The 26,197-nt window shown below is 46.6% G+C and overlaps 1 protein-coding gene across 24 annotated transcripts in view; it reads right to left on the bottom strand.

Moving 5' to 3' along the window:
* LOC149341301 (uncharacterized) overlaps positions 1-26,197 on the bottom strand; it is a 309,449-nt gene that overhangs the window by 184,364 nt on the left and 98,888 nt on the right. For 12 of the 24 annotated variants that reach the window (XR_016282905.1, XR_016282903.1, XR_016282904.1 and 9 more), the window contains exon 2: positions 20,709-20,831. The exons of 10 other annotated variants lie outside the window; for them this stretch is intronic. Coding sequence is in view for 10 of the 14 variants with exons in the window: in XM_089543331.1 (XP_089399457.1) it covers positions 20,709-20,831 (123 nt within the window). In the remaining 4 variants the exon portion in view is untranslated. Of the gene's footprint in view, positions 1-10,721; positions 10,920-20,708; positions 20,832-26,197 lie in introns of those variants that run through there. 2 more of the 24 variants (XM_089543335.1, XM_089543334.1) reach the window with 2 other exon arrangements.

The following is a 26,197-nucleotide window of genomic DNA, read 5'->3' as shown; positions in this document are numbered from 1 at the left end:
CACGTTTTCCCCATCGGCAACCTGGTATTTCGTAATGCAAAGTGCACCGCTGTAGCAATTTTTTCGCTATTTATGCGAAGAACAATAAAACGGCGTGACCACAGCTTTTCACAAAGCTTCTTTCCTGTTTTGTGCGAAACAGCGGCCACTAGGTGCCCAAGGCTGTTTATGCTGAGTTCAGCGGGCGCTCCGTTCTCTGCTCCAAAGTGGTGCTAAAAGCCGGCTCGGCGCCTCCAGCACACACTGCCGCTATGGGACCCCGTGAGCCACTTGTTGAGGTGTGGATGAAACGTTATGCTCTGCAATGCTACACAACCGGCGATTACAAAAACGATTCAGGGCTTGCATTTCAAGAGTGTTAAACCAAGTAGGAGAGCTAACTGGAGATGCCTGAGTCTTTCCGCGGCATCGAAGCAGGCCACGGGGCTGTTTGCGGTTTCTCGGATGACTCATTGAGACGGTTAGTGCAAGTTTTTCTCTTCTCATTGGATTCACTTTTGTCTAGTGAATGTGTTTTTCATTCGCTGTTTTTGTCACCATTCTCAAAAAACAGGCGGCCTTTTATCTGTATAAAAAATTTTCCTTTTCTGCCATCACAATTTCATGACAGCCACTAAAACGTGTTTCGTAATCCTCTCCCCCTTTTTTTTTTCTAGCTGGCGCTCTTCCCAGCGCTGAGCGTCAGTTGACTGCGCTTTTCCAGCTGTCATCATGTGCTTGAAAATCTCGCACTTCGCTAAGCACGTAACGCAGAGAGGGTGAAAACGAAGTCAATCGTCTCACTGTTCAAGCGAAGAAAGCTTATAGCAATATAAAATGCGGGGCTGAACCTAAAGACAAGTGCCAAGCACCATAAGATTACAGGCCCTCAGAAAACACACACACATAAATAAAAAAAATAATGCAGGAGGAGAGGATGGTGGGAAAGGAAGACGGAGAAAACGTTGAAAGCACCCTTCGGAGACTGGAGCATGGTTAACAAACGCGGGACCGAGATTTCACTCACGTCTTCACTCTTTTCATTGTTTGACTCGAGTTTCTCGACTAACGGCGCTCTGTCGGGTGCTGTCGTAAATACGCGTTTTAATGGCGCCCTTCGGGGGTCCTTATATGCATGCAATCATCTGCAAAGGAGGCTAGAAAAAAAAGCGAATGCATGCAACAGTTAGCGCGGGGTGCCGAGCCGTCGCAAGCACCTCACAAAGAACCGCAGGCGACGATGTGGAACGAGTCGTTGCCGCGAGCTTTGTGCCTTGAGCTGCCTTTCCTAATGAGATTACAATGAGCCCCCCCCCCCCCCCCCGCCCCCTTTGTCAAGTTGCGAATGTAAAGTCGCCCGGACAGTCTATTGTTCCAGAACAGAAAATAAATATGCTTAGTAGAAAGAAACATGTTGGAGGACTTCTTCTGAAAGCACAAATGACAAAACACACTACGGGAGGAGCACACAAGGCTTCAGAACTTTGTTGCCTTTGCTCAGCCTGGAATTGTGTGCTTTTGTGTGCCCGAATGCGACATTACTTCTCGTTCGTAGCTACACACGCCAACTTTGTTGTCCTTGATTTTTGCATTGACTTTTATGCCGAAACGGCTCTCTCTAATGTTATTTTTGCTTCACCGAACCAATGCAATTATGGCACCTTGCTGAAAGTGAATTACTGCTACTCTTTTATCGGCAGCAAAGGCATGTATCTCACTAATAAATAAAAATGATGTTAGTTCATTTCATCATTACGGCTATAAATATAGATTTCATCCCAAAGACAGGTGGCTCAACGCCATGTCTGTGGGAAGTTTTAGAATATTTTATCAAGGGCAAAGTATAAAACAGCAACGAGATTTTTGGAACAGGCCTTAGTTAAATGCTTATTTCTGCATGTCGCAGGAGCCGCATGACGTCAGCATTGAGGGAACACTTAACAACATACTTGAAGGTCTGGAGGCGGAAGACGCTGTGAAGATCTGCCGTAATTAGGAGTAACCAGTCCTTGGCCTCGTGGGGCCAGAAACCCTTAAACAGGCGTGTCGAAGTGCGCTTCATTTCAACTTGTTTCGCTGGCAGAGGCAGGAATTCGGTCCAGAAAAGGTGGTCAAAATCCATGAGAGTGGGACTATCAGTTGGAAGCGGAGGGGACATCATGCTTGGATGTACACTAACCGTGAAATCAACGGACAGCAGCTACCAGCTGTGCGAGGGGCAGCTAGCGAGCACAGAACGGCGGAAAGGAAGGGGGGAGGCACATGAATTTGGTTCCGCACAGCCTGCCGTCCTGCAGCGCCGCCATGGAAAACGTTCTGCTAGCCGGGTTACCAGGATTATGCAGTTTGCGAATAAGCAGTCGCAGTCGTCAAGCGGTAACGAGGACAGCTTTTTTCTTGCCGCCCTCAGTTTTTGTAAATAAAACTTGATTGATTGATTGATTGATTGATTGATTGATTGATTGATTGATTGATTGATTGATTGATTGATTGATTGATTGATTGATTGATTGATTGATTGATTGATTGATTGATTGATTGATTGATTGATTGATTGTTGACTGATTGATTTCTATTACTGCTCGACACCAGAGGAGCGGCGGCTGCGCACGGTCAAGATACGAAGGCCGAAGCTTCATCACGTGCAAGCATTCTGTGATTATTCCCAGCGAAGGTGGCAGCTGTAGCGCTGTTACGCGACCTGTTGCTCGAGCTCCTCGCCATACCGCCTGATGTCATAGACCAAGACAAAACTGTCATGGAAGGATTTGGCGCTATCCCCCCCCCCCCCCCCCAAAAAAAAAAAAAAAACTGCTTACGAAGCGAATATGGGCAAATCTAGTTCCTCTTTGTAGTTCCACTGAGCTTTTCTTTTTCTCTGCGTGTCCTTGACGACTCCTCGCTCGCACTTCAAGTCAAGTCCATGCCACCCCCAACCTGCAGGGGCACCATAAAGCATCGCAAGTAATCCCACTAAATGGGGCCACTGCTCGAAACACGCTCATTAAAAGGGGATCAGGTGAATGCGGCAGCAACAGCTCCAGGCAGTTGCACGAGCATCGCTTTCCATGCCAGACGATGGACGCGCCATGTGCTGTCTCTGCTCTATCGTCTTAATGAGCTGCCTCGATAGCATTCACGCTTCAAGGGCAGCTCCGAACGCTAAGCGGCTCCTGAAAGGAAATCCGTTGAAATCCAGGAGCGGCACGGCTAGGCTTAAAATTTGTAACAGGGCAGCCCGTTGGTTCACTTGAGGCTCTGCAATTTGACGTCGTGAGGCGGATGGGAAATGACGCGTTTGCTAAGGGTACATTTTGCTGCCGAACGGCTAGCGCCGCAGATGTGGCTTTCTTGCTTATGTGTGAGTTTAAATCACGAGTTCCTTTTTAGGGCCACAGAGAAATGACGTAAGTGCGCCTATGAACCGGCATATTGCCTTACTTAAAATTCTAGCAGGGCAGACACGTAGCATATCAGCCGCGCACGAGCTTTATTCGTATTGGTGAATAATCAACTACTGTTTTATTTTATTTCAGAACAGTCCACTACCTCGAAGTTAAACTATCAAATACACAAAATTGCAAAGGTTTACAAAGGACGTAACATATTTCATCTTCGTTTAGGGACTCATTCCCGCATGTTTCAACGGCAAGCACTAAGTTGTACGCAATTTAGTATATTTCTTAAATATCGGCCGGCTAGCAGCTTCAACATTTTGCATATTCAAAGAAACAGGCACTTATATTGTTGCGTAATCCGACCAACGCAGTGTGTCCATGTGTCAGTCATAGTGACGAGGAACCAGAAAGGCTGCTTCCCTGCCTTGTCACTTCTCGAGTCAGTGATTTAGCAGCCCACGTGATCACTGACACTGCAGCAAGTTGCACGTAACATCACGCCGGAGCAGCCCGCTGCTACTGACCTAAACCGGAAGTGCTGGCAAAATATAGCTTAATTGTTCATACTGATTCTCGGTTTATGAGTTCATTTCTCTGATTATGACGCCTGCAGGAATTTTTAAAGGCAGAAATGTTAACATGCCAAATCTTCGCGAACCTTTGAGGATGTTAAAGAAAAAAAAAAGTAGTGCTTTCTAGATCAGAATGAATCATATATAATTCGTTTTGATTAGTGTGGGTTCCGTTCTGGGTTTTGCAGTAGCTGGGACGATGGCATGCGAACGCTTCACAAAAACTAAATGCACACTGCTAGTCTAGATCAGTTCTGGTTCAAAAAAATCAGGGGGCACTTTGACTGTCTAAAGTGCGTAGAGGCGGAAGCGTTTTCCGCACCACTTTCGCTGCTTCTGTGGCACTGGTGGTGTCACATATAATTGAGTACTAATTAATGGTTAATTACTGATTAATGCCTGAATACTAATTAACTGCTAATTAATGACGCTTAAGCTTCGCCTTTAGGAGTGGAACGCGACAGCGTGTTGTAGCGCTGCCAGGGAGTCCACGGAACGCCACCACCCGTTCGGCGCGATGCCTTGCCCTTTGAACGCAACGCTTTTTGAGGAAAGGAAATGACGCAGTAATTCTCTGATCTCGGTGGACACCTGAACCGCACCGTAGAGGAAGGGAGGAAGTTGGAGTGAAAGAAGACAGAGGGCCCGTAATGAAGAAAATGAAAATCGTATTTGACGAAAGGAACTTACGCAGTAACTGTCTCAAATATTTCGGTGGACACCGGTCAAAATTCAGGGAGGCACTTTTTTGACCTAAAGTGCGGTCACTGATGTGTTGTTAAGATGTTAAGCTTCGCCTCTAAGAGTAGAGCGCGACAGCGTCTTGCAACGCTGCCAGGGAGTCCACAGAACGCCATCGCCCATTCGGTTCTACGCCTCGCTCGTCGGTAAATTGGTTTTTGGGGAAAGGAAATGTATGTCTCTCATATCTGGGTGGACACCTAAACCTCGACGGAAGGGAAGGGAGGAAGATGGGAGTGAGCGAAGACACCGTATTCACTAGACACGCCTTTGTTCATTCCAAACCATCGAACTGACATAATGGCTTGTATATAGTTCATGTACATGGGACATTACATCACTGTAATAAATACCATGTTGAAGAAAAAAAAAAGCTGACATGGCGGAGTGGATAGCATGCTCGTCTCGCACTCCGAAGACCGGCGTTCCATTCCCGAGCTCGACCAATTTCTTACTAAGTGTTATTTATTTATATGGCCTGTCTAGAAAAGTTAGGCGAATTGGGCAATTAAGCTATTAACTAAGCTCAGATCCACTTACTCGGAGCATCACTATGCGATACTCTCGGTTAGTTGCATGCCTACTAGCCAAAATACAATTGGCCCCGTTTGAAATTCGCGCACTGTGACGTCACGACCGTTTCGACCAATTGAAAAGCGTGACATTTCTGTCGACAACTGCTGCTTACAACGATGAGACATTAAAGGCTTCCACCTTAATAAGCTCACAAACTTGCTGGAGCAAAGGCTATATTCTTTAGTGGAGCAGCTGATCGCTGCCCGCAAAATAATTACCCTTGAGCAGGACTGGCGTATTTGGCGGGGTTTGCTATAATTTCCATTTATGACCCAGGTGAACTAAAGCCATGCACTCCATTCATGCAGCTCATTTCAACACCTGAAAAACGCTTGTTCCGTTGTTTCAGTCGTGCTTTCCGGCACATGCACACAGTAGCGCAGCCTCTCATTACGGCAAAGAGAATAAAGCCTTCATTAAATAAAGTAGAACGTTTTCCTTTCATGCTTACCAAGCTTTAACGAAATTTTAACGCAGGCAAGGACAATAAATACGCAACTCGCAATCAAGTATGAACAAAATTTGTACTCGTTCAATCTACGTTTTGAACTATTATGTACACATCTCATTTAACCCAGTCTATAAAACTTTGTACTTATACAAAACATTCTGAGGTTCAGTGAATGTGTTACCCATCTTAAATCCGCAATTTTAACTGAATACCATCATGCTCTTGTTTTGTTTTTACTTTTAACTGTTTCGCATTAAAACTCCAGGCTACTGCTTAGTCTTGATCTTATGATAGGAACATTCGCGAGCTCGTTTATTTCTGCTCATTTTTTCTTCTGATCAAATGCGACATCCCGAGCAGTCGTTTTTCACAGCACCTGAAATTCTTGTTTCTGAATCGTGCACGAATTACGTTGGTGGAAACAAGCAGCCATTTGAATAATCTTTCCATCAGGGAAATCACGTTTCCCGTCAGACGAAGAATTTTGGTTTCCTAATGCTCGTGCTGTTTTGGTCTAAAGTAGAGTACTTAATCAGATTTCTCTCTTACCTTTTCCAAACATTTCATTCCTCATGTGATCGTTTACGTTTGCTGGTCTTTTTGGACCGCACAGTGGTAAATATTAAATGGCCGTTGCGCGACCCGTTCTTGCATGTATTGCGAAGTTTTTCTGTTTTTTTTTTTTTTTGGGGGGGGGGGGGGGGGCTTTGATGCTGTATTTTTTCTCTTGCGCTGCACTAAAAGATTATTTTTTTTTCATTACCAAATTCTTAGCAATTGTTCTTAACTGGCGCAGAAAGTGAACCTTGAAATATTGTTACTTTAAAAAAAGCAAGTCATTGAAAGTGTCACATGAATAGTTACCATTGAATGGTATCGAAGTGTCCGTACAAAATGCTGCTGTTTCGCTGCATACTTTCATTTGCACTTCACGCTGCAAAATTCGAATTATTCCATTGGGGTGTGCGCACCCAGCCAACTCTTCACGCAAATGGAGTGAATTTCAAAACAGGCTTTTTTCAGACGGCTGCGAGCAGTGCCCATAAAGCGTACTGTCAAAAAATAACAAATAATAAATTAAAAATATATAAATTACTCGAACATATGCGTGAAGCACTATGAGTTGGTAACGTAGTAAACCAAATTGCACTGGTGGTGCAGTTCAAAATGAAAATCGCTATATAATATTGCTTGTATCGAAGAGAAAGAGGAATGCTGGCAACGCCTCTGTTTTTTTCATCACGTTCTAAATTGGAAGATTAGCCCTGAGAGGCTTTAGGTTGGAAAATGCACAATCGAGAACAAAAGCGCAAGCAAAATAATTCTCGATTTCAAGCTCACGAACTCGCGCGAACTCTAATCCGCCTTTTTCGCATGGCTTCTCTGCTCATGCGCTCCTCTCCTCCGCCAGCTCCCTGGTTGAAAAGTGCCAGCCTTTACTGCGCAAGCGACGGGCATAGCCGTTCACTTTCTCTCTTGAACCGGTTTTTCTTGGGACGAGCGCTCCCCCGCCGCCTTTCTTCTAACGACTGGGGACGCCTCAGTACGCGTCAAAGCCTGTATGCTCCAGATCTAGCCCCCTCAGTACGCGGCATGAAGTGTTTTTCAACCAGTTTTAGCCCACTCCCCAGAGTGCGACCACTCTAGCCTTGCTTCCACCCTCCGGCGAAAGCCAGCTTAGTGAACACAAATTCAACCGGAGGCGCTAATTGCAGAGCATAGTTTCCCTCAGCCACGAGTCCGCCCGGTAACTCACAGGCTCCTTTGTCTGCTTGTGTTAGACCAGTGGGAGTTCGGTGGCAGTGACCCTCATACGTGTCGTCATTAATGTGTTATCACTTCGGGAGCCTGTTAGCATTGACAATGCGCAGTACCCTAAGTGTAGGCAACTGTAATTTCAAATGTTTTTCATGAACTGTAAAAGAACTGACGATAAGGGAAGTACTGAGGAGGGTGTCATATTGTTTCCCCTTTTGCACACTGCTAACTTTACGCTTGTTTTTATCTATATTGTGTCATGTGCTTCAAAATTATTGATAAGGACAGTCGAACACAGTACCTAACGTTATATCATTTCCTAGCATTATTTCTCGATCAAAAACAGTGGATTATTACTATATTTTGGCATTAAAATCACGGGCCGCAAAATAATATTCACGCTGCTGCATCAAAAGCATAACAAGCATTAAGCTCGGTTAGTTTATTTGAGGATGCGATAGGCAAAGTTAAGGCCTACTCAGTGTTGTCTTTCCTTTATGTCACGCAGACTTCCGCCCCTATATTTTCGTCCAAAACGCATTGCTAAGAGTACTAAGCGTCCAATAGATTATCAGTGGAGGAAAAAGATCTTCTCAGGTGTTTCAACTTGAACGTCGCTGCTTGAAACATTGATCAGCGAGGAACCTAAATTTGTCAATCACTGTATTTGATGGAGCGGCAATTTAAGTGATGAAACCATGGTGCCGGTGCAAAGAACACCTACGATCCAGCCAGAATCTAGTGGATGTCAACTTCTGGACTCTGAGAAGCAGCTAGATATCATTTCTTTATTGCACCTGCTTGTCTCTACTACTTGTCTATTCCACCTGCCCGCCTGCCTAATTTAAATGCCTTCCATGATACTGCTACAGCAGACGATGCCGCCAGGCCCCCGTTTCCTTTTAACACAAGGAAGTACAATACACTAACATTACAACATTACGTGGTCTTCCGTTTACATAACGTCGGCACATCATGCATAAGCATCTATATATGTCAAAGTTTTCACAGGCGTGCTATTTGCCTCTTGTTCTCTACATACGACATTGATGTACAGAACCTGGTCTGCATGAGTAAAATAATGGCTTTCGAAACGGCTCGCATTTGACTATCTTGCTTTTTCTCTCGCAGGCTTCAGGCTACACATATAGGGTTTGTGCGGATCAGAAAAATGCAGTACATTTGGCCAGGCGAACACGAAGAAATCAGCCCCGCGCGGGGAGCAGCCGTCTGAAGCGAGTGCTTGCTGCGCTTTCCCACGGGCTGCTTCTAGAAGCCTCAGTAAAAGAAGAAGTGCGCCAGACGCGTCGTCTCCGCGCAAACACGAAAAAGCTCTCGGCTAATTAGGAAGAGCCACTCTCCTGCCCTGAAGGTGCGTCCACAAGAACTGGGTGCATCGAGGGCGTATCGCGTCCACTGAAGAAGCGCGCTTGTTTATTCTGTAACCTCTCTACTCCCAGAAGGCACTTGACACAGGCTGCAAAGCACTTCTGAAGGTCGTAGGTACGCGTGCACCAGGGCAACCCACAGCCGCCCATAATGACAGCGTCTCCACTCCGCGTGCGCGCCATGTACAGAGCAGAGGTGACTAACCGAACAATTCAGCAAAGCAAGCTCCCCTATGTTCCTTTGTTGATAGCATTGCACAGTTAGCACCAAGGTGTCATTTTCATCTATTGCCCACACGCAACATATTCCGAGCAAATATTCGTCGGTTCGCCTGGGGAGTTCCGCAAGGGGAATAAGATGCCCCAACAACTCGGCTAAATTGAACCCTCTCATCATCCTCAACAACCCTTTCTTCCACCGATTTCCACTGTCTGGCGCGCTAATCTCACGAGAACCAAATTTAACTTTTCTACAGTAGTGGTTGTTTTCTTGTATTTTGGTTGAAAGTATTTTGCAGATTGTATTTTTTATGTGCGACATATCCATTCTTTTATTTTACGGCTTCAGTTCCCTCAAGCACCTTCGTTTCAGGAAGTTATTTTTATTTTTTACCAAGTTTGCGGAGAAACTCTGCGGCCCTTTCTCTCGCAAACGCAATCAGCGTGAGCTGACGAAAAAGGCATAAAACACTCAAAAAGCAGAAAGGCATTGGCAAAGTGGGGCAAGGATCTGCGTCGTGAATGAAGGTACCATGGAAATTACTGATTCGCCCTGTCGTCTTCGAAAGACGCTGAGAGCGACGTCTATCCGGAATACGCATCCGCCCTTTTTTATGACCCAGCATCACAGTGATTAGATCCTGCCACGCGCCGCACGGAAAGAACAGGGAAGAAGGAAAGCGATCAGAGGACGTGTGAATGGTGTAGGGAAAGATGTAAGGATACGCGTGAAGAGATTAAGGAAAAGCTCAGCGTGCTAATGGTGTTTCAGGGAATGCCTGCGCGTATGATTGCAGTGACAGAAAAATAGAAAAACATTTGTACATAGAAACTGAAAAACACATTACACTGTGCCAATGTGTGTCGCAGCGTTTGAGCATGGAAAAGGGGAAAATTAACCCGGCATGAAAAAGGTAATTCACGAGACGTGCACTTAAATAACGTGAACACTTTTTCTTGCCTGATTACCTTTTACGAAACCTCGACAGAGATTCGAACTGACACTTACGAACGCAAGTTGGGAAGCAAGACGTGACCTTGTATAATAAACATGTACTCTGTCCAATCATAAAGTCAAGAAATTTCATTGCTTGTTTCGATGAGCCCAAGACAGTGACACTTCAAGCGCTGTGATTTCGAGTCGATCAACAATTAATCAGACCCAACGATCATCAGCTCCCTGACACTCCGCGTTGTAGAAAGCGCTCAGAAGTTAAATACCTGACACGCGTTCATTTATCTTTCGCGAGATACTCTCAGACAGTCAGCGCTTCAGTTTTTTTACCGAGCATATCAGGGCAGTTCGCATTTTATCTTGCAACCACCAGCCCGAAATACGAGACATAGAAGGAACTCCAGGCATGATCATATTGAGAGGTCGGTGGGAAAGTCCAGAGAGCAGCAAGCAAGTGCCATGAATGCTGCCAGTGTGAACCCGGTTCTGGCGAGCAGGGTGCGGTCTATGGACAAACACTTCCCGCCGGTGGGCAGCCTTACCCATCTCCTCACCTCCCCAGTTTATCGATTTACTGAACAGGTCAGCGTACACGGGGCATCGCCGAACACGGGCTGCCCCAGAAATCCATCCCAGCCACCAAGTGCGGCCACGAAATGAGGCCCAAAAGAAAAAAGAGTGTACCATGTTTTTCTCATTCCTCGATTTGTTGTTTGCCGTTTTCGCTGTTGATTTTTCTGCCGTCTCGAGCGCGAAGCCTGTCGGAATCTTGTCTGCGCCAACATGCATGCATCAAGGAGCGCTGTTGACCGCTATTCAGAGCTTCTTTATCGTGCCACCTTGTTCTTTGAAGAAGGGATGCCGCTGGAGATCTTTGTCCGTCTGTCGGAAAGAACCGCCACGCTCTGTTTATGCGTCACAATGAAAGCACCGAAAGTGACAACCCTACTGTTGCCTCTGTGGGGATGCGCCAATGCGCATTCGATTTTGAGGGCTTTCAGTGTACACGGAGACAGCTTTCTATAGCGTGACGCGTATACAACATCGAATGTGTACCGCTCTCTAAAAGACACTTTTCGAATGATTCTGGACACAGCGCTACATAAAGGCATGGGAAAGAGAGTATAAATGAGGAAGGCGGCTGAAAACCACTTTTTCCTGCGTGATCTTCTCGAACGTCTCACTCCTGGCAAACATTACCATTCTTTTTGTCACTTTTTTGCTTCGAAACAAAATGTCAGATTTGGATCGAAATGCGAATATAAGCGCGAAGTACGAACAGTACCATGACAGCCATGCTGCAGCCGTTTTAAATTCTGTCTACTCAGCAAATCCTGCATTACGAACGTAATTACTTAAAAATCGTAGCAGTTATAGTCCTTAGGCATTTGAAGATTTCTTTTTTTGCATCACCAGATTTATTTACAAGTCATCTACTGCCATTCGGGTAGAAGTATAGTTCACGAGACCGTTCTTGCACGGCACAAAAGTCAAAGCGCCTTTCAGCGTTGTCGTCGATTCCGCAGCGACCACAGCTCAATCAAGTACGCAGTTCGCATAAGACCGTGCTGTCAACCGATCACTCATCAAGCGGTATTACGTGCAAACTATTTACCATCAGCCGCACCATTAAAACCAGGCGCACCGGTACGGGCTCACGACAGCGCATAGATGGTTCCAAAATCAAAACCCCGACGGCGAAAGTCTGTCTCGTACTGAACGCTCAAACATGCTCGCGCGCAATGCGCGACGCGTACGTGTTGAGGTCGCGTTGTTTCAGCCGCAACTCGATGAGGAGCGACGCACTTCCAGCCCCTAATTCTCACGTGACTAGGCGTTATCTTTCCCTCATTACGCTCCAATCTCAGCCCTCATTAATCGACCTCACCTCTGTCGGTTGCGTGTGCCGTATCGTGCTTCGTTTCTCTTTTTTCATTGGTATTATATATTCCCCGCTACCCACCATCTTTGCCTCTCCTCCACCGGAAGAGAGCCCTCGGCTCCCACCTCACATATTCCACTTTCTTCCTGCTTAATTACGTTGCACGCTATAACCATTGTTTAGCTAACAACAACACAGAAGTTGCCAATGAGCGCGTACGACTCACGAGCCTTTCAGGGGTAATCACAGCCCTCGACAGGCTAATACAGAGGCATGTTATGAAAGCAAATGAGTTGAGAGAGGCGCGGCTCTGCTCCGGCGCCCAATGCGCAGCGCGCACAGTGAAGATGGGGGGGGGGGGGGGGGGGGGGGGGGGGGGACTCAGAGGGGCCTCGTCCCGGGGAGTGGCCGCTGGCGGCGGTCGCTGGCCTTTGCTGTGGGGGCAAAGGCGAGGGAGTCACCACAGCACGAGAGCGAATCGGGCGGTAGGAATAGACAGAGTAAAACACGGTAAGTGATGAGGCAAAAAAGAAAAGGCGATGCAGAACTATGCTGTCTTTTCGGACAGCACAGCGATGCGTAGAAACACTGCGAATGCACATAAAAGAAATAGAAATGGTAGAAAAAAGTACAGACACCTTAGTACACATCGAGTGCCAAGTCAAGCTGCATATATCTAATCACGAGCAGGCACTAAACATTATACAAGCTCAGAGACGTGCTAGAAAGCAAGAAGCAACGAATGACCAACGAAAAAGGACTTTAGTGTGAAGACAAAACGTAGATAAAGGATGCATGAGAGAGAGGCATATTAACTTCTTATTTACGAGGCGCGGCAGCCAAAGAGATGAGACGCACCTACACTAGGCTGCCACATAGTGTAAGTACGTTGACCTTGCAGGCCACTCGCGCTGTGTCAGTGTGCCCACCAGGCGGTGCTGTGCAACTTAATTGAGTGCGCGTGGGAGTAGGTCACGAAGAAGCCGCCACGACAAGCCTCACTGTTTTATGTCCGCCTTGCCCGGCAGCACAGCGCAGCTTATCGAAGTACCCGAACTATAAATTGTCACGGGGGCCATTAAACGGTCCCACTGAACAACACAACCAATGTGGCAGTAAATTGAAGTGTTGACTCAGAAGATGAGAACAACGCGCTCACCATACCGCCACCGTTTCATCACTGTTCACGTCGCCTATCTTTTGGAGCGTGGAAGCACAGTGGCCACTGCAGCTGCAGTGATTAATAACGAATCATACTATTTATATTTAAATCCCTAGTTCGAACTTTGTTGGACGAACTTCACTAAATATATAAGCACACTGGAGTTGTAAGCAGTGTCGTAACGCTCCTCCGTGCATAAAATAACAAAGCACGACGTATCATTTGACGCTCAATAGGGACCTGGCTCATGAATCTCAGAAATGCTCGCCTCTTTAAGCGTAGAAAGTTGGGCTAGTTGGTTGGTAGTACTATTATGATACATTCCAGCGGCTAAAAAGACACGGACGAAGGTAGACGAGACAGGACGAACGCCGGACTTCAACTGAGGTTTATTTCACAAACAGCGATAATATACAAAAGGGGGCGCAAGGAAAAGTAATCCGTGACAAGATTAACCCATAATCAAAAAAGTGCAGAAGGCTCCTTTGCCATGCCACTCATGTTTTCCACATCGGCGCACCTGCTATCTATCGCCTACCTGGCTGAATCCACCCGTTTGCCTTCAGGTAATCTATTTCTTTTTTGTTTAGCGCCACAGAAGGGCTGCTGACGCAGTTTTATTTGTCATTGAAAATACTGAACGCTTCAAAAATTTCTCGGCTCTTTTGAGTCTTAAATCTGCGCATCACACTTGTCCTTTCTAAAAACGCCTTACATGCTGGCTTGTGTGAGCAACGGCGAATGTGGTCGGCTAGGTGACCTCCGCCAGATAACGAATGGGCCGTCCGGCGATGCTCTAGCAAGCGTTCGTTGAGGCAGCGTCCCGTCTGTCCGATATACCGTCTGCCACAGGCGAGGGGGATGCTATATACAACACCAACTTCACATTGAACAAGAGGTTTGATGTGCTTAATTTTGCACATAGGCCTCTTTTTGGCGTCATTCACCAGGCGGCACATGCGTCCCAGCTTTTCCGGGGCCGAAAATACTACACGCACGCCACACTTGTCGCCGACCTTCTTGAGGCGGTGTGAGACCTGATGCCAGTAGGGCACAACGACAGGTCGCTGTTTGGTACGTGCATTTTCCCTTGGCTTGCACCGCCCACCAGATTTCACCTCGCGAATCTGGGTTTCCGCCACAGTTGAAGTCCGGCGTTCGTCCTGTCTCGTCTACCTTCGTCCGTGTCTTTTTAGCCGCTGGAATGTATCATAATAGTACTCGCCTCTTTATATAGAGCACCTCTTTATAAGACAGAAGTTTAAAAAATAACATGAACACGAAAAAATATTGAAGCTTTCCCATTCGAAGGAAATCTCCCAAACCTGCTTTGGGCGTAAAACTCCAGCTTCAGCGGCTTCAGCAATACCGTGAAGTTTTAGCACCGGAATGTTACTAAAACTTTTGCCCAGCGACAGGTTACAGCGAACTTTATCTGGGAAGAGTCAAGAGTCATCGGCAATAAATACCACTTTTCCACTTTCTCTTCTTTGTTTTTTTCATGTGGTAAACGGCAGGGGGAGAAAGAGGGGGGGGGGGGACAAGCACGCCCGCGGATCTTCAAAGTGCGTGTACGCAATACGAAGCCGACAGCGGGTGAATTTCTTCAGAAGCGCTGAAGCACCAGCGAGCATGGCATGACTGATGCGTCCCTCGGCATCAGTAATTAGCTTGGTGACAAAAGTGGGAGTGCGCTATATTTCCCGGCCGCTGCTTCAGTGAAGAGGGAGAAGGACGGGCTCAGCAAAGAGCACCCGCGATTCAATGGTTTGGCTGCACCGCGGCTTCACGCCTGAGGTCAACTCTTTTACAACTCTGGGCTTTGCTGGCAATAAACGACATCCCGTCCTCCTCTTCCGGAGCAGCGAGATTTATCAGCAAAGCAACATATGAGAAAAAGGAGGCTTTCTCTGTTACTGGCTGCATTGTGGTTTATGCTTCCTCGTTTTTTCGTTGCTAGACTTTGCGCAAAGGCTGTTTATGTCCCCAAAGGGACAAGGCTTTTCGGGGTTGGCTGCCTCATTATAGGCCATTAAAAGGCTGTTCCGCTGCTTGTCTGCTTTTAACTGGCCTGTTTGTTATCGCAGTCCACAATGCAGGTGAACACCTATTCCTGGGCATATTGTGCAGAGTCTTGAATGGTTTGTTTTTTATTTGGAGGAGTTATAAGCTGAACGTTAAGATGTGAGACAACGAACGCTATGTAAACACGTAAATACGACTCAGTGGACGTTAAGAATGAACAATCGTAAAGTCAAAATAGTCGCTTCATTTTTCTACCTTTAAATGCAATCCGCAAATGGATCCGCAGAAAAGCGAGTAACATGCATGTTCCTTTTTTTTTCTGAATAACCAGGCTACAGCTCTCTCCACTTCGAGGAAAAAAGAAAGAAGCACTGAAATTCTTCAGTAAGTTCTCAACGTGCCGAGACGTCGGGCTATAAAGAAACAAAACTTGAAGGGAGAGTGGTTTGCGGAGGAACCTTCCTGCATGGCAACCGGAGAAAGGCTGCTGCCGCAGGCGCCGACCCAATTAGACAGTGGGGAGAAGCATTGAGCCAGACATCGGCGTCTGGAGAGCAGCTGCGGCGAAGCGTGATGGCTTTTTCGAACCGACTTTGAAGGGGCAGAGAAGAGGAACACACATAGAGCGCAACAAAATTCATGGTCTATCCTTTCTTTAGTTTCCCTTACGATCATTCTCTCGTCTCGAGTAGTTCTTTTCTCTCTTTCTCCTCCTGTCTTTCTTTATAGCTACTACACATCTGCGCCCTAATAAGGTAACCTTGCGAACAAAACCAGCATTGTGATGGGGAGAAAAGAAAAGCTAAAGAAATCGCAGGATTGCGCAAACCAGTCGAAGAACCAATTAAACGAAGAAAGGAAGAACCTTGGTGGATCAGTGAGATATGTTATAATGGAGCAGGTAACCAGAGTGTGACTAGTGATCAGCGTACAACATTATTTTTCTATGATTATTTTATTTCTGGCTGCAATCCTCTTCATACAAGCGCTCTATCATTATCTTTCTTTTATGTTTTACTCACAATCTCTCCTAGGATGAAAACTGCACTGACGATAAAATGAGGAAAAAACGGCGCGTGATGAACAACTCGTCTTTTCCCCTTCTTTCCTATTTTTTTTTTCTTTTGGTTATTTATTCGGCTTCTGACCTGTCACGTTCGCCCAGAAATTTTCTGAAAAAACCTAAAACCTAGTTTGGCTTACACTGTTGCTACATCTCGCCTCTTTCTCGAACCTGCCGTCTTTCTGAAAGGCTCGAGAATTACAATCCCGGCTCAGTTCCCTATATATAACCAGTGCTCCCTCTTTTTATATCCTTGATCATAATCTTGAAATAAATAAATAATTCCAATCTCAGTCGCAATCACGAACCGGCTCCCTGTTTCCCTTTCCTTGCGACTCGAAAGCGCACTGCTTCCTGCTTTCTCTCGCATGGGACTCCTCTGAGCTGCAGAAAAAAATCAACTGCTTTCTCAACCCCGAAATTCCGGTCTTTCCTGTTTTCTACATTCATCTCTTCGTTTCAGCAACTGTAATAAGCCCCAGGTTGCCTTGCTCTTTCCTTTGTCTGCAGGTGAGCGGTTTTGCACGCCCAGCAGTAAATTTTTCCCCGAGTTATTATTTAGATTACCATTATCGATCACGCTAGGAGAATTCTGAAAGTAAATATTCAGCGTAAACAGTCAGAGGACGGGAAAGTAAAGAGTCAGCCCCCTCCCCCCGCTCTCCCGCCAGAAAATAAAATAAAAATAAACAACAAAAAAAAACGAATGCACGAGAACAGGCTTCGAAAGGAAGAGAACGCAAAGACCGTTTACTACCCAAAAAGGTATAACACTCTTTTTATTTGTTTTCCACTCGTTTAGCTCGTACTTGGTATACACCAATACCATTTGCTATAGCTATCTGTTTGTTTCTTCCTTCCCCGTTTTTTTTTTTTTTTTCGTCCGTGCTCCACTCGGCGACACGGTCGCACTGTTTGCTTGAGTCGGTGGCAGCAGCGCGCTGCAATAAGCAGCAAGTAGAGCAGAGATCGGAAGTTTTGCCTCCTGGAGGCAAGAAGCGAAAGCAGCGGCGAGTGTGAATGGAGGCCCCGGCAACAGTAGCTGCATTGTCCTGTGTTCGCTCTGTATCGCTGCCTACTTTGAAATAGAAGAGAACGTTAATGTGTTCTTCTACTAAACAAACAAACCTATTACAAACAGCACACGCCAGCTTGTATCAGTGGCGGCAAAAGCTACGGGAATGCCAGAACGTGCTGATGATACCTTCGCAGCAATAATGTACTGCACAGTAGTAATGTAATAATTTTTTCAACAGCGCAAACTACACAAGTCTACTGTATGCTTAACTCTTGAATATTTTTTCTTGCTTGTGGTTTGACACGTGCAGTGATTTTAGGTTTTACCCTAGTGGGCGGTTCCTTGAGGGTATATATGTAGAGGTTGGCGCCTTTTCTCAAATAAAGTTGCAGTTCAGCGCTTGTGTGTGTGTTTCCTCGTCTTGTGTCCTTGTGTAGCTTGCGCTGTTGAAAAAATTATTATGAATAACCAACTAGCCCGTGAGCTCACCCTGTTCAAGTAGTAATGTGATCGCGTTATTTTCGCAGTGTGTTAAAAAGTATCTCCTTATGGCTATTGGTACAACCGCATTTTTAATTCATCGTGCGAAGGAGAAAACTCAATGTATGCATGTCGGTAACCTTGCTCACTTTCGACAAACACTGATCAAATATATCGAATAATCAGTACTTTTTTAGTTGCAATAAGTACCTCCTGCGAGTCGGCATAGTGCTCACTGCACCGTCGTGCGCACTTGGCGTTAGCACTGGGGAAGCGGCAGTAGAACTTGTTCGAGCCAGTCCTTAGTGCAAGCGTTTCGACAATTCCCTCGCTCGATGCAAAGATCTTCAGAAGTACGCCAATGAACTAGAGAGTGGTGATAATTACCATAGCAGGACCTCGCATATTTCAGTTTATTCCGGCTATTCGACGGTGTTCAACTCCACAGCAGTTTTCAGTCTTATACTTAACAAGAGAGCACAGTCGAACGTTGTTAAGCTCCTCAAGCGGCCTTTGAAAATGTATATATTCTTCATTTGAAAGCCGGAAAGTTCACGGACGATAAAGTAATATCTGAATAATTGTCCGCAGGTCACACGCGTCCGCACATTCGGTTGTAAATCGCGTGCACAGTGCTCAACGGTGAACACTGCTAATAGCTCTGAACACATAATTGTGCGAAAGAACTTTTTAATGGGTAAGCCCCGAGCAAGATATTGCGTTTTTGTGAGTTTGCGTCAAGTGAAAAGAGCAAATAAAAATAAATGAAATAAATAAACTGGTATTTGAACCCATGGCGGCGGGAACAGAGCAGCTTCGCTGGCAACTGCACCAGAGCACTAGGTTTTTTTTTCTAACATGTTATTTACTACACGACGTTATGCATGTAGAGAATGGAGATATATACAGATTATTTACAAAGCACGCAGCTAGTGACAGCACTGCACCAGCCTGACAGAAAACAACACAGCTAAAATAGCATCAAAGGTAAACACCGCATCAACAGTGGGAACCAGCCCGGTAAAAGTCCCTTTCATCATAGGTGTCCCTGAGTTTGACCATCATTCGACTGAAATGGCTTCTAGCTTAAACAAGAGCTTTAGCCCTGCGGACCATAGGCTACTGACGCAGCCGAGCACGCCTCCTGTTAAACTACAACACACTGTCGCGCTGTGCATTGCACATCGTCATCTTCCATCTGCGGCGCGAAGATACGGACAAACAATTTTTTGTCGGTATCGTCGTCGATATTGTTCATGCATTATGCTTTCGCACGTTTATAGAATCTAGGTAGAAATTCTTCTGTTGGACAAAAAAAAAAAGCCAGCACTTTGACAACGAATTATGTGGCCAGAAATGTCATTAGGCGGTGAAGTGATTTCCCAAAGAACACGCAGATAGCTGACCGCGGCTTGCTGACACATTCGAACCGATGCGGGCAGTCGGAATGAAGCGAGGAAATGCGATGGTTGAACCAAACATTTCCCAGCACCAATGCATACTATTCACACTCACACGATGATTTTGTGCCTCCGACAGCTCGTTAAGCACAGCGAGAGTTGGAAAAGTGCATTGCAGTCAGGTGCCAGCACGCCAGCAGATGTCGAAACGAGAAGGCCCGACTGCCAGTGATGGCGGAGTGGTCACATGACCAAATATGGCGGCGCCCGTGCTTCTGCGCTGTACAGCGTCTAATTCTAGTCGCCACTTTTTGTTGCAAGCGCTCAAAATGTTCAGGGTCTTCTCTACTCGCTTCATTGGCCTCCTCAGCCTCCCTCTACTTTTCTTGCTTTTTTTTTTGTTTTCGGGCACCAAAGATTGTGCAGATCATTTCATGCAGGCTTCATATGCAAACAGTTTAGGTAGCCTGTGGCCTCGAAAAAAAACTAATAATTCAAATATAGGACTTACTATGCGGGAGACTTAGCCACGGGCTCGTTCTTGCGAGGTTTGACAACCCACGCGGCTCTGTGTGTAGGTTTTGTAAAGCTTATTCTAAACTTCAGCTTTAGTTTCAGGAAGTATCAATATTAGTCAAGGACTTCAGAAACAGTTCATGCCGGAACTTAACAGTCTTGCACCCCTCGTGCATAATCCCTACCGACGACACATTATGTTCTAGTCGCACTCGAACTCAACGCATAAACACTTGCAACACTACCAGTTTCCTGCCGTAACCACCCATAGCTTTGTCATTTGCAGGAAACCAAAACAATTTTATCTGCTTTGTTCTTCTGAATAACGTATCGCGGCCTCCGTACAGGAAGAGAGAAAGAAAATGAATTTGGAGGTTCTCAACTGACTGCAAAAACCAAAAACCAATGCCAGTGGTAACAATTCTTACATAGGGTTTGCTTTGGTTTCGTTTTGTATCGACTAAACAAAGACACGTGTCAAAGGATTATAAACACCTAGTTTTAGCTGCATGTTTTGCTCTTTAAAATGATGCGTTCGACAGTAAAGTACGTGGATCACCTCGCGGTGTTCGCTTACGACAGCTGAATAAATTATAATTGAATTTCTCCTCTCATGCTGTTCCGGTTTGATCAAGCGAACGATGGCTGCGACGTGAAGTTGAACTTTAGGTCACCTGAGACACAAAAAAAAGTATAAATGCTGATACGCAATTCTAATTCCTTAAAACACTAAGAAACATCCTGTGTCTAACGCCCACGGCCTCTCTGAGGTTCAGTTATAATATGACGCTAACCACAGCGACTACTGCCATCCATCCTGCTCCTTGATTCCGTGAATTCGCAGGCATCACGATTATCTTCATCACCATCTCTCTCACCACGTGCACATTTTTTTTTTTCTTGTAGACCTGTGGCAACGACCGGCGGCCACATGTTGTAATGGCCATTCTGCTATTCGTGGACTCTGGGCTGCTTTGGTTCTTCTTTCCCAGGCCCCGCTCTTTTGGGACATTCTCCAGCACACTCCATAAAGCGATATCAACATTAAACCGTACTGTAAATGGCTGCTGGCAGTACAGAAAAAAAATCCAAAGCAATGTGTGCCCTTAGACGTCAATCACTCACAGGATGATGAGCATGACAGATCGGTCGTCAAGCGCAGCCACTCCGGTCGATGCAATTGTTTTCAGAGTAGAATACGGGCGGATCGGTGGCGTACATGCTGTGCAAAGCCAACCTCCTTTGTAGCTGTACAGACGGAAGAGAGAGAGAGACTCTTTAATGAAATGCAGAGAGAATTTAGCCGGCGTTTAAAAATCGCTGGCATGCTACTCTGCGTAGGAAGGGGAATTTGGGAGAAAAAGACAGAAGGAGAGCAGCGTGGAAGAGGTAAAAAAAAAAAAAAAACCGAAGATAAAATGCGGCCATGAAATGGGTACTAAGGATGCAATGGCGAGTATTGATGTAACCTATGGAATGATGGAGCGCATAGTCCGACAAATGGGCTGACGAAGTTCACTGCATTCACGTGCAAGTGAATTTAGAGCTTATCAAGATGTCCAATCTCTTTTAAATATGTAAAAAGAAAGTTCATTGCAAGTCTCTGTTGCCTGAAGCAGGCTAAGGGACCTAAAACTTTGTCCATTGTTAGGGCCACTGGGCAGAGCTTCTGCATGCAATGTTCATAGTACGCACGCTCGTTAGCATACGCAGGGCACACAAGTAGGATATGTTTCACAGTTTCTATAGAGGCACAATTGTCACAATGCGGACTGTTCGTTCGTCCAAAACGGTATCGCAAGCCGTTTGTATATGCAGAATTCAGACGAAGTCGGTGATAAAGTGTTTCCAGTTGTCGAGGAATTCCGGGTGAGAGTCTTGATCTAAGATGTGGGTCGATTGAGTGAAGAAATTGGTACTGATGTGTCGGCAAACTCCAAAGCCGATACGTTTCTTCGTAAGCAAAACTTTTAGCCATTTGGGACGCATCCGATTTCGTGAAAAAAGTTCGAATGTATCTCCGATGTTGATGGCCCTTACGGGCCGCTTCATCTGCTTTTTCATTAGCCAGAATGCCACAGTGAGCAGGTACCCACTGAAATGTTATGCAGTGACCTGCGGCAATAGCTAAATGATGTATATACCCGATGTCGAGGGAAACTGGCTGGTGATTCGTTTTCTTCAGCAGGTTGGCCAGGATCTGCAGAGATGCTTTTGAATCGGTGAAGATAACCCAACGGCCGGCGGTTCGGCGCAGGATGTAAGAAACAGCTTCCTTAATGCCGTGAAGCTCAGCTGTCGCAGAGGATGTCCTCCGCTGCAGCCGGTAAGAAAGGGCATGGTTTGTTGAGGGCACATAAAGGCCACAAGAAGAGGTTTCTTTAGTAGTTGAACCATCGGTGAAGATATGGATGTGCTGTGTATATTCCTCCGTTAAGTAGGCGAGAGTAGTTTCCAGAAGCGCTGCCTGTGGCATGCGGCTCTTTGCATTCACACCTGGAACAGACTTCTTCACCTTTAGAGGAGAGAGTGTCCATGGAGGAAAGGCCAGAGGTAGTAGCTTCTGTGGCTGATTAATAGTAGGAAGGGGCAGGAGATGTACTGCCTGGCCAAAGCTAGAGTTGCTGTGAGTTAAATGGACACGGTGTAGGAAGTGTTTCTTCCCTTGCAGGACATAGCGGAGATGGGTACGCATAGTTTCCTGGGCGGAAATCACCTCTAGTGGGAGACATCCTGCCTCCGCTACTGTTCCTGACGCAGAGGAACCTTTTGGGAGGCCATGACATATTCGCAGGCAGTTGTTCCATGCGGCATTGAGAGTCTTATTGCTAGATGTAGATAATCTTTGAAGCACTGGTAGACAGTAGCGCAAGGTTCCTTCAACGTAGGCTTTTTCAAGCAGAAGCATTGATCGGCAGTTGCTACCCCACCTTGTTCCCGCCATGAACCTGAACACTTGCGATGCTGCAGTAATCCTCTGGCGGAGTTTTTTGATCTGAGGTGACCATGACAGATTGTAGTCGATTACAACACCCAGGAATCGCTGAGATCGTACATATGGCAGCGATCGTCCGCCTAGGAGCAGCGGATATCGGGTCATCGTTTTTCTTGTAAACGCCATTGCAACACTCTTTTCTGGCGATAGACGGAGACCTCTGGAAGCCAGGTACATCGAAACGTGCAATAGCGCTCGCTGAAGACGTTGCTGGGTAATATAGCGCGAACGTGATGCGGTCCAGATGCAGATATCATCAGCATAAATTGTTATGCGGACCCCTCGCGGAAGGTTTCTTGTTATGTGAATAAGGACAATATTGAACAAGAGAGGGCTGAGCACCGCTCCCTGTGGTACGCCCCTCTCCACTGCGTGAAAGCGTGTTGGACCGTCTGGAGTGGACATAAAAATTTGCCGTTCTTTTAAATAATGCCCAATCTACTCGTATAGCCTTCCTCCAAGGCCAAGACTGCCAAAGGCTGCGAGAATTGCATGGTGAAAGACAGAGTCAAAGGCGGCCTTGATGTCTAGGAAAACGGCTGTCGGGATGTACCCAGCATGAAGGTACTCCTCAAGTGATGAGACGAGGGCGATGATATTGTCAGTCGCCGACCTGTTTTGACGGAACCCATTCATTTCTTGGGGGAACTCATTTCGGCTTTCTAGGAACCAAATTATGCGCTTGGAGATCATGCGCTCCATGAGCTTACCTACGCAGCTCAGTAGGGCAATGGGCCGGAATGATGCGTAGCTTGTTGGCTGCTTACAGGGCTTCAAAACGGACACAATTTTTGCCAGCTTCCATTCCGTGGGCACCTCACCAGCTATCCAGGAAGAATTGTAATACTCCAGGAGTCGAAGACGGGAGGTGTGGGGTAGCTTAGCAATGGCGTCATAGGTCACCTCATCATGACCCGGAGACGTGTGTCTGTTTGTCTCCGCGATAGCTGTGGATAGTTCTTCCATTGTGAAAGGCAGGTCTAACGCTGGCACTGCCGCCTTTGGGATGCCTGTTTGACCATCTGCGGAGAGTGTCGAATGCCCTGACCCTGTCGACAGTAGCCTGCAGTATTCTTCTGAGACTTCTTTTATAGATTTTTGCTCGTGAAGGGAGAGTGCAGCGAAGGGGTGGAGTTGTTGAAGTGGCGTGCGCATACCTCTAACTATCCGCCAAATGTTGGTTACTGGTTGGCGCACATCCAGCGTAGAACAAAAGTCACGCCACTTTTGCCGACTCAGTTTATCCATGTAGCGTCGAATGTGACGTTGTGCCCGTCGGCATGCACGTAGGTCATCGAGGCTTTTTGTGCGCAGAGCTTTCCTTTCAGCTCGCCTGCGTATAGCGCAAAGCCTTTGGAATGTGTCATCATTTGAAGGTAGGTTATCATTTTTAGCTGTAATTTGTGTACTCGCTCTCAGGCAATACGCCATTGTCGATGCTAATTCCTCATTGCGAGTTGCCGCAGTAACTCCTTTGCTTACAGCGTCCTTGTATGCGTCCCAGTCTGTAGATTTTATAAGGAATTTCTTTGGGTTCCTCAGCGCATGGAAAGCCGATATGAGGATTGGGTAATGGTCGCTTCCGCGTGTCTCCAAATCAGTGCACCAGCCAAAGTTGTGGGCGAATGAACTTGTGACAAATGTCACGTCGATGCTGCTGGTAGTCGTCGGGCCTCGGAGGTAGGTGATGCTGCCGTCATTTAATGGCTGAACTGAATGCTTGGAGAGAAGTTTTGCAAGCTTGGCACCTCGAGCACATGTATGTGAGCTGCCCCAAATTTCATTATGAGCATTGAAGTCTCCGCAAATAATATGCGGAGAGGGCGTCCTTGATATCAAATTTTCAAGTCTCAAAGCATCAAATGGCGTGCCTGGCTCAAGATATACTCCAATCAAAGTGTACTGTTGTCCGGCAATAACTGTGACAGCGCACACGTATTCATTGTCGCTGTGAGGCGGGACATCAACCGGTGAGGCCGGGATATCCTTGCGAAAGCCTATCAGCAATCTGCTGACGTTATCTGGTCGTTGTGAATGATGGAAATAGTATCCGTGGAGTCGGAAAATTTCCTCGACGCGTGATTCACAGATGACTATGAAGGGGAAGCGGTACGCTCGCACGAGCTGTCGGAAATCTGCGAGTTTAGAGCGTAGCCCGCGAGCGTTACACTGGAAAATGGTGCATGTACGAAAGATGTTGTTGATTGTCAGCTGCGGTGAAGTTCTCGCTGTGGAAGCCATGATTACTGAAGTGTGGTATTACGCCCCTGCGGAGCGTAGGAGACCGACACCAACGGCTGAGGACAGCTTCTACTTCTGGGAGTCCTCCTGACGAGGGGTTTGCACGGATAAGAGCTTTGATGGCTGCAAACAGCATCGGAATCAGTAGGCATGTGACATCTTGTTCAGAGCTTCCGGTTTGCTGCCTGCCGCTGATCTTCCTGTCATGTTGTGGCGCCTTAGGCTCAGAGCGAGCGCCGCTGTTTGTCGGGTCTTGTGCAGTGCGTTGCAGCAGCTTTGATGAAGGAGGAGAACCAACAGACTTCCCACGCTTCTTTTTTACCGCATCTGCGTAGGTCTTGTCAGCTGCTCTGCCACGCTGTATTGACTGCTTCTCGGAAAGAGCTGCCGTAGGCGTGAAAACCACGTCGGGGTTAGGTGGTGGTTCATGGCGCTTAGGGGGTTTCCCTTGTGTTTGCTCTGCCGTGCGAGCAACTGTGGCTGCTTTTTTTTTATAACACCCTCCATAGGAAGCAGGGTGTGGGCCACCGCAGTTAGCGCATTTAGGTTGCGCTCTCGAAGTGCATTCTTTGTGCGAGTGGGGGCCAGCACAGACTTTGCAGCGCACGGGGCCGTTACAGTGTCTTGATATGTGGCCATGCCTCTGACATTTATAGCATTGAGTTGCTGCTCCGACGTATTCAGTTACAGGGTAACTACAGAACCCAAGCGTTACTCGTTTTGGTAGCGGCGCATCTTTTGCGAATTCCAATATAACTGCGCGACGGCGTACCTCTTTGATCTTTCCACCATCCTCAGGAGTGTAGGCGGTTAGCCTCCTCGCTGACAGGACACCTTGGTCGCGTAGATATTCGTGCAGATCTTCGTCTGTGTAGGTGACAGGTACATCTTGTATTTTGCCATAGCTTGCCATGTAAGAGTATGGGACTCGGGCCTCTACAGCCACTCCAGCCAGCTTAGTTACCGTGAGCAGACGGTTGGCGGCGGGCAGCGTCGATACTGTAACCATCAGGCTCCCATCCTTGTGAATGCGGAAGTAGTTCAAACTCCACTACTGTATCCATTCGAGGTGACTGGCTACTCTGTACAAAAAACCTTGTCGCTGGTTGACTCTTTTCGTACTTCGTTTGCTTAGTGTATAGCTTCAAGAAACAAGTATAGAAGGCTTGAATATTGCAAGGTGCAACGATATACTGCAGTGGCCCAAGGAATTCCTGAGTACTATTTTTTCTCTAAGATAGGCGTTAATCACTAGCCTACATTATCAGCTTTTTTACAAACAGTCATTTTCGTAGGTGCCCTACTGAGTTCATCCCATTTTTTGTGCGGTGACAAGCTTCACGTTTTGTTCAATTTGTCAACCACGAACTAAACGTTA

The sequence above is a fragment of the Amblyomma mixtum genome, chromosome 5, assembly GCF_055824585.1.
Source record: "Amblyomma mixtum isolate Tamu chromosome 5, ASM5582458v1, whole genome shotgun sequence".
NCBI classification, from domain to species: Eukaryota; Metazoa; Arthropoda; class Arachnida; order Ixodida; family Ixodidae; genus Amblyomma; species Amblyomma mixtum.
This window is presented reverse-complemented; position numbering and strand designations above follow the sequence as displayed.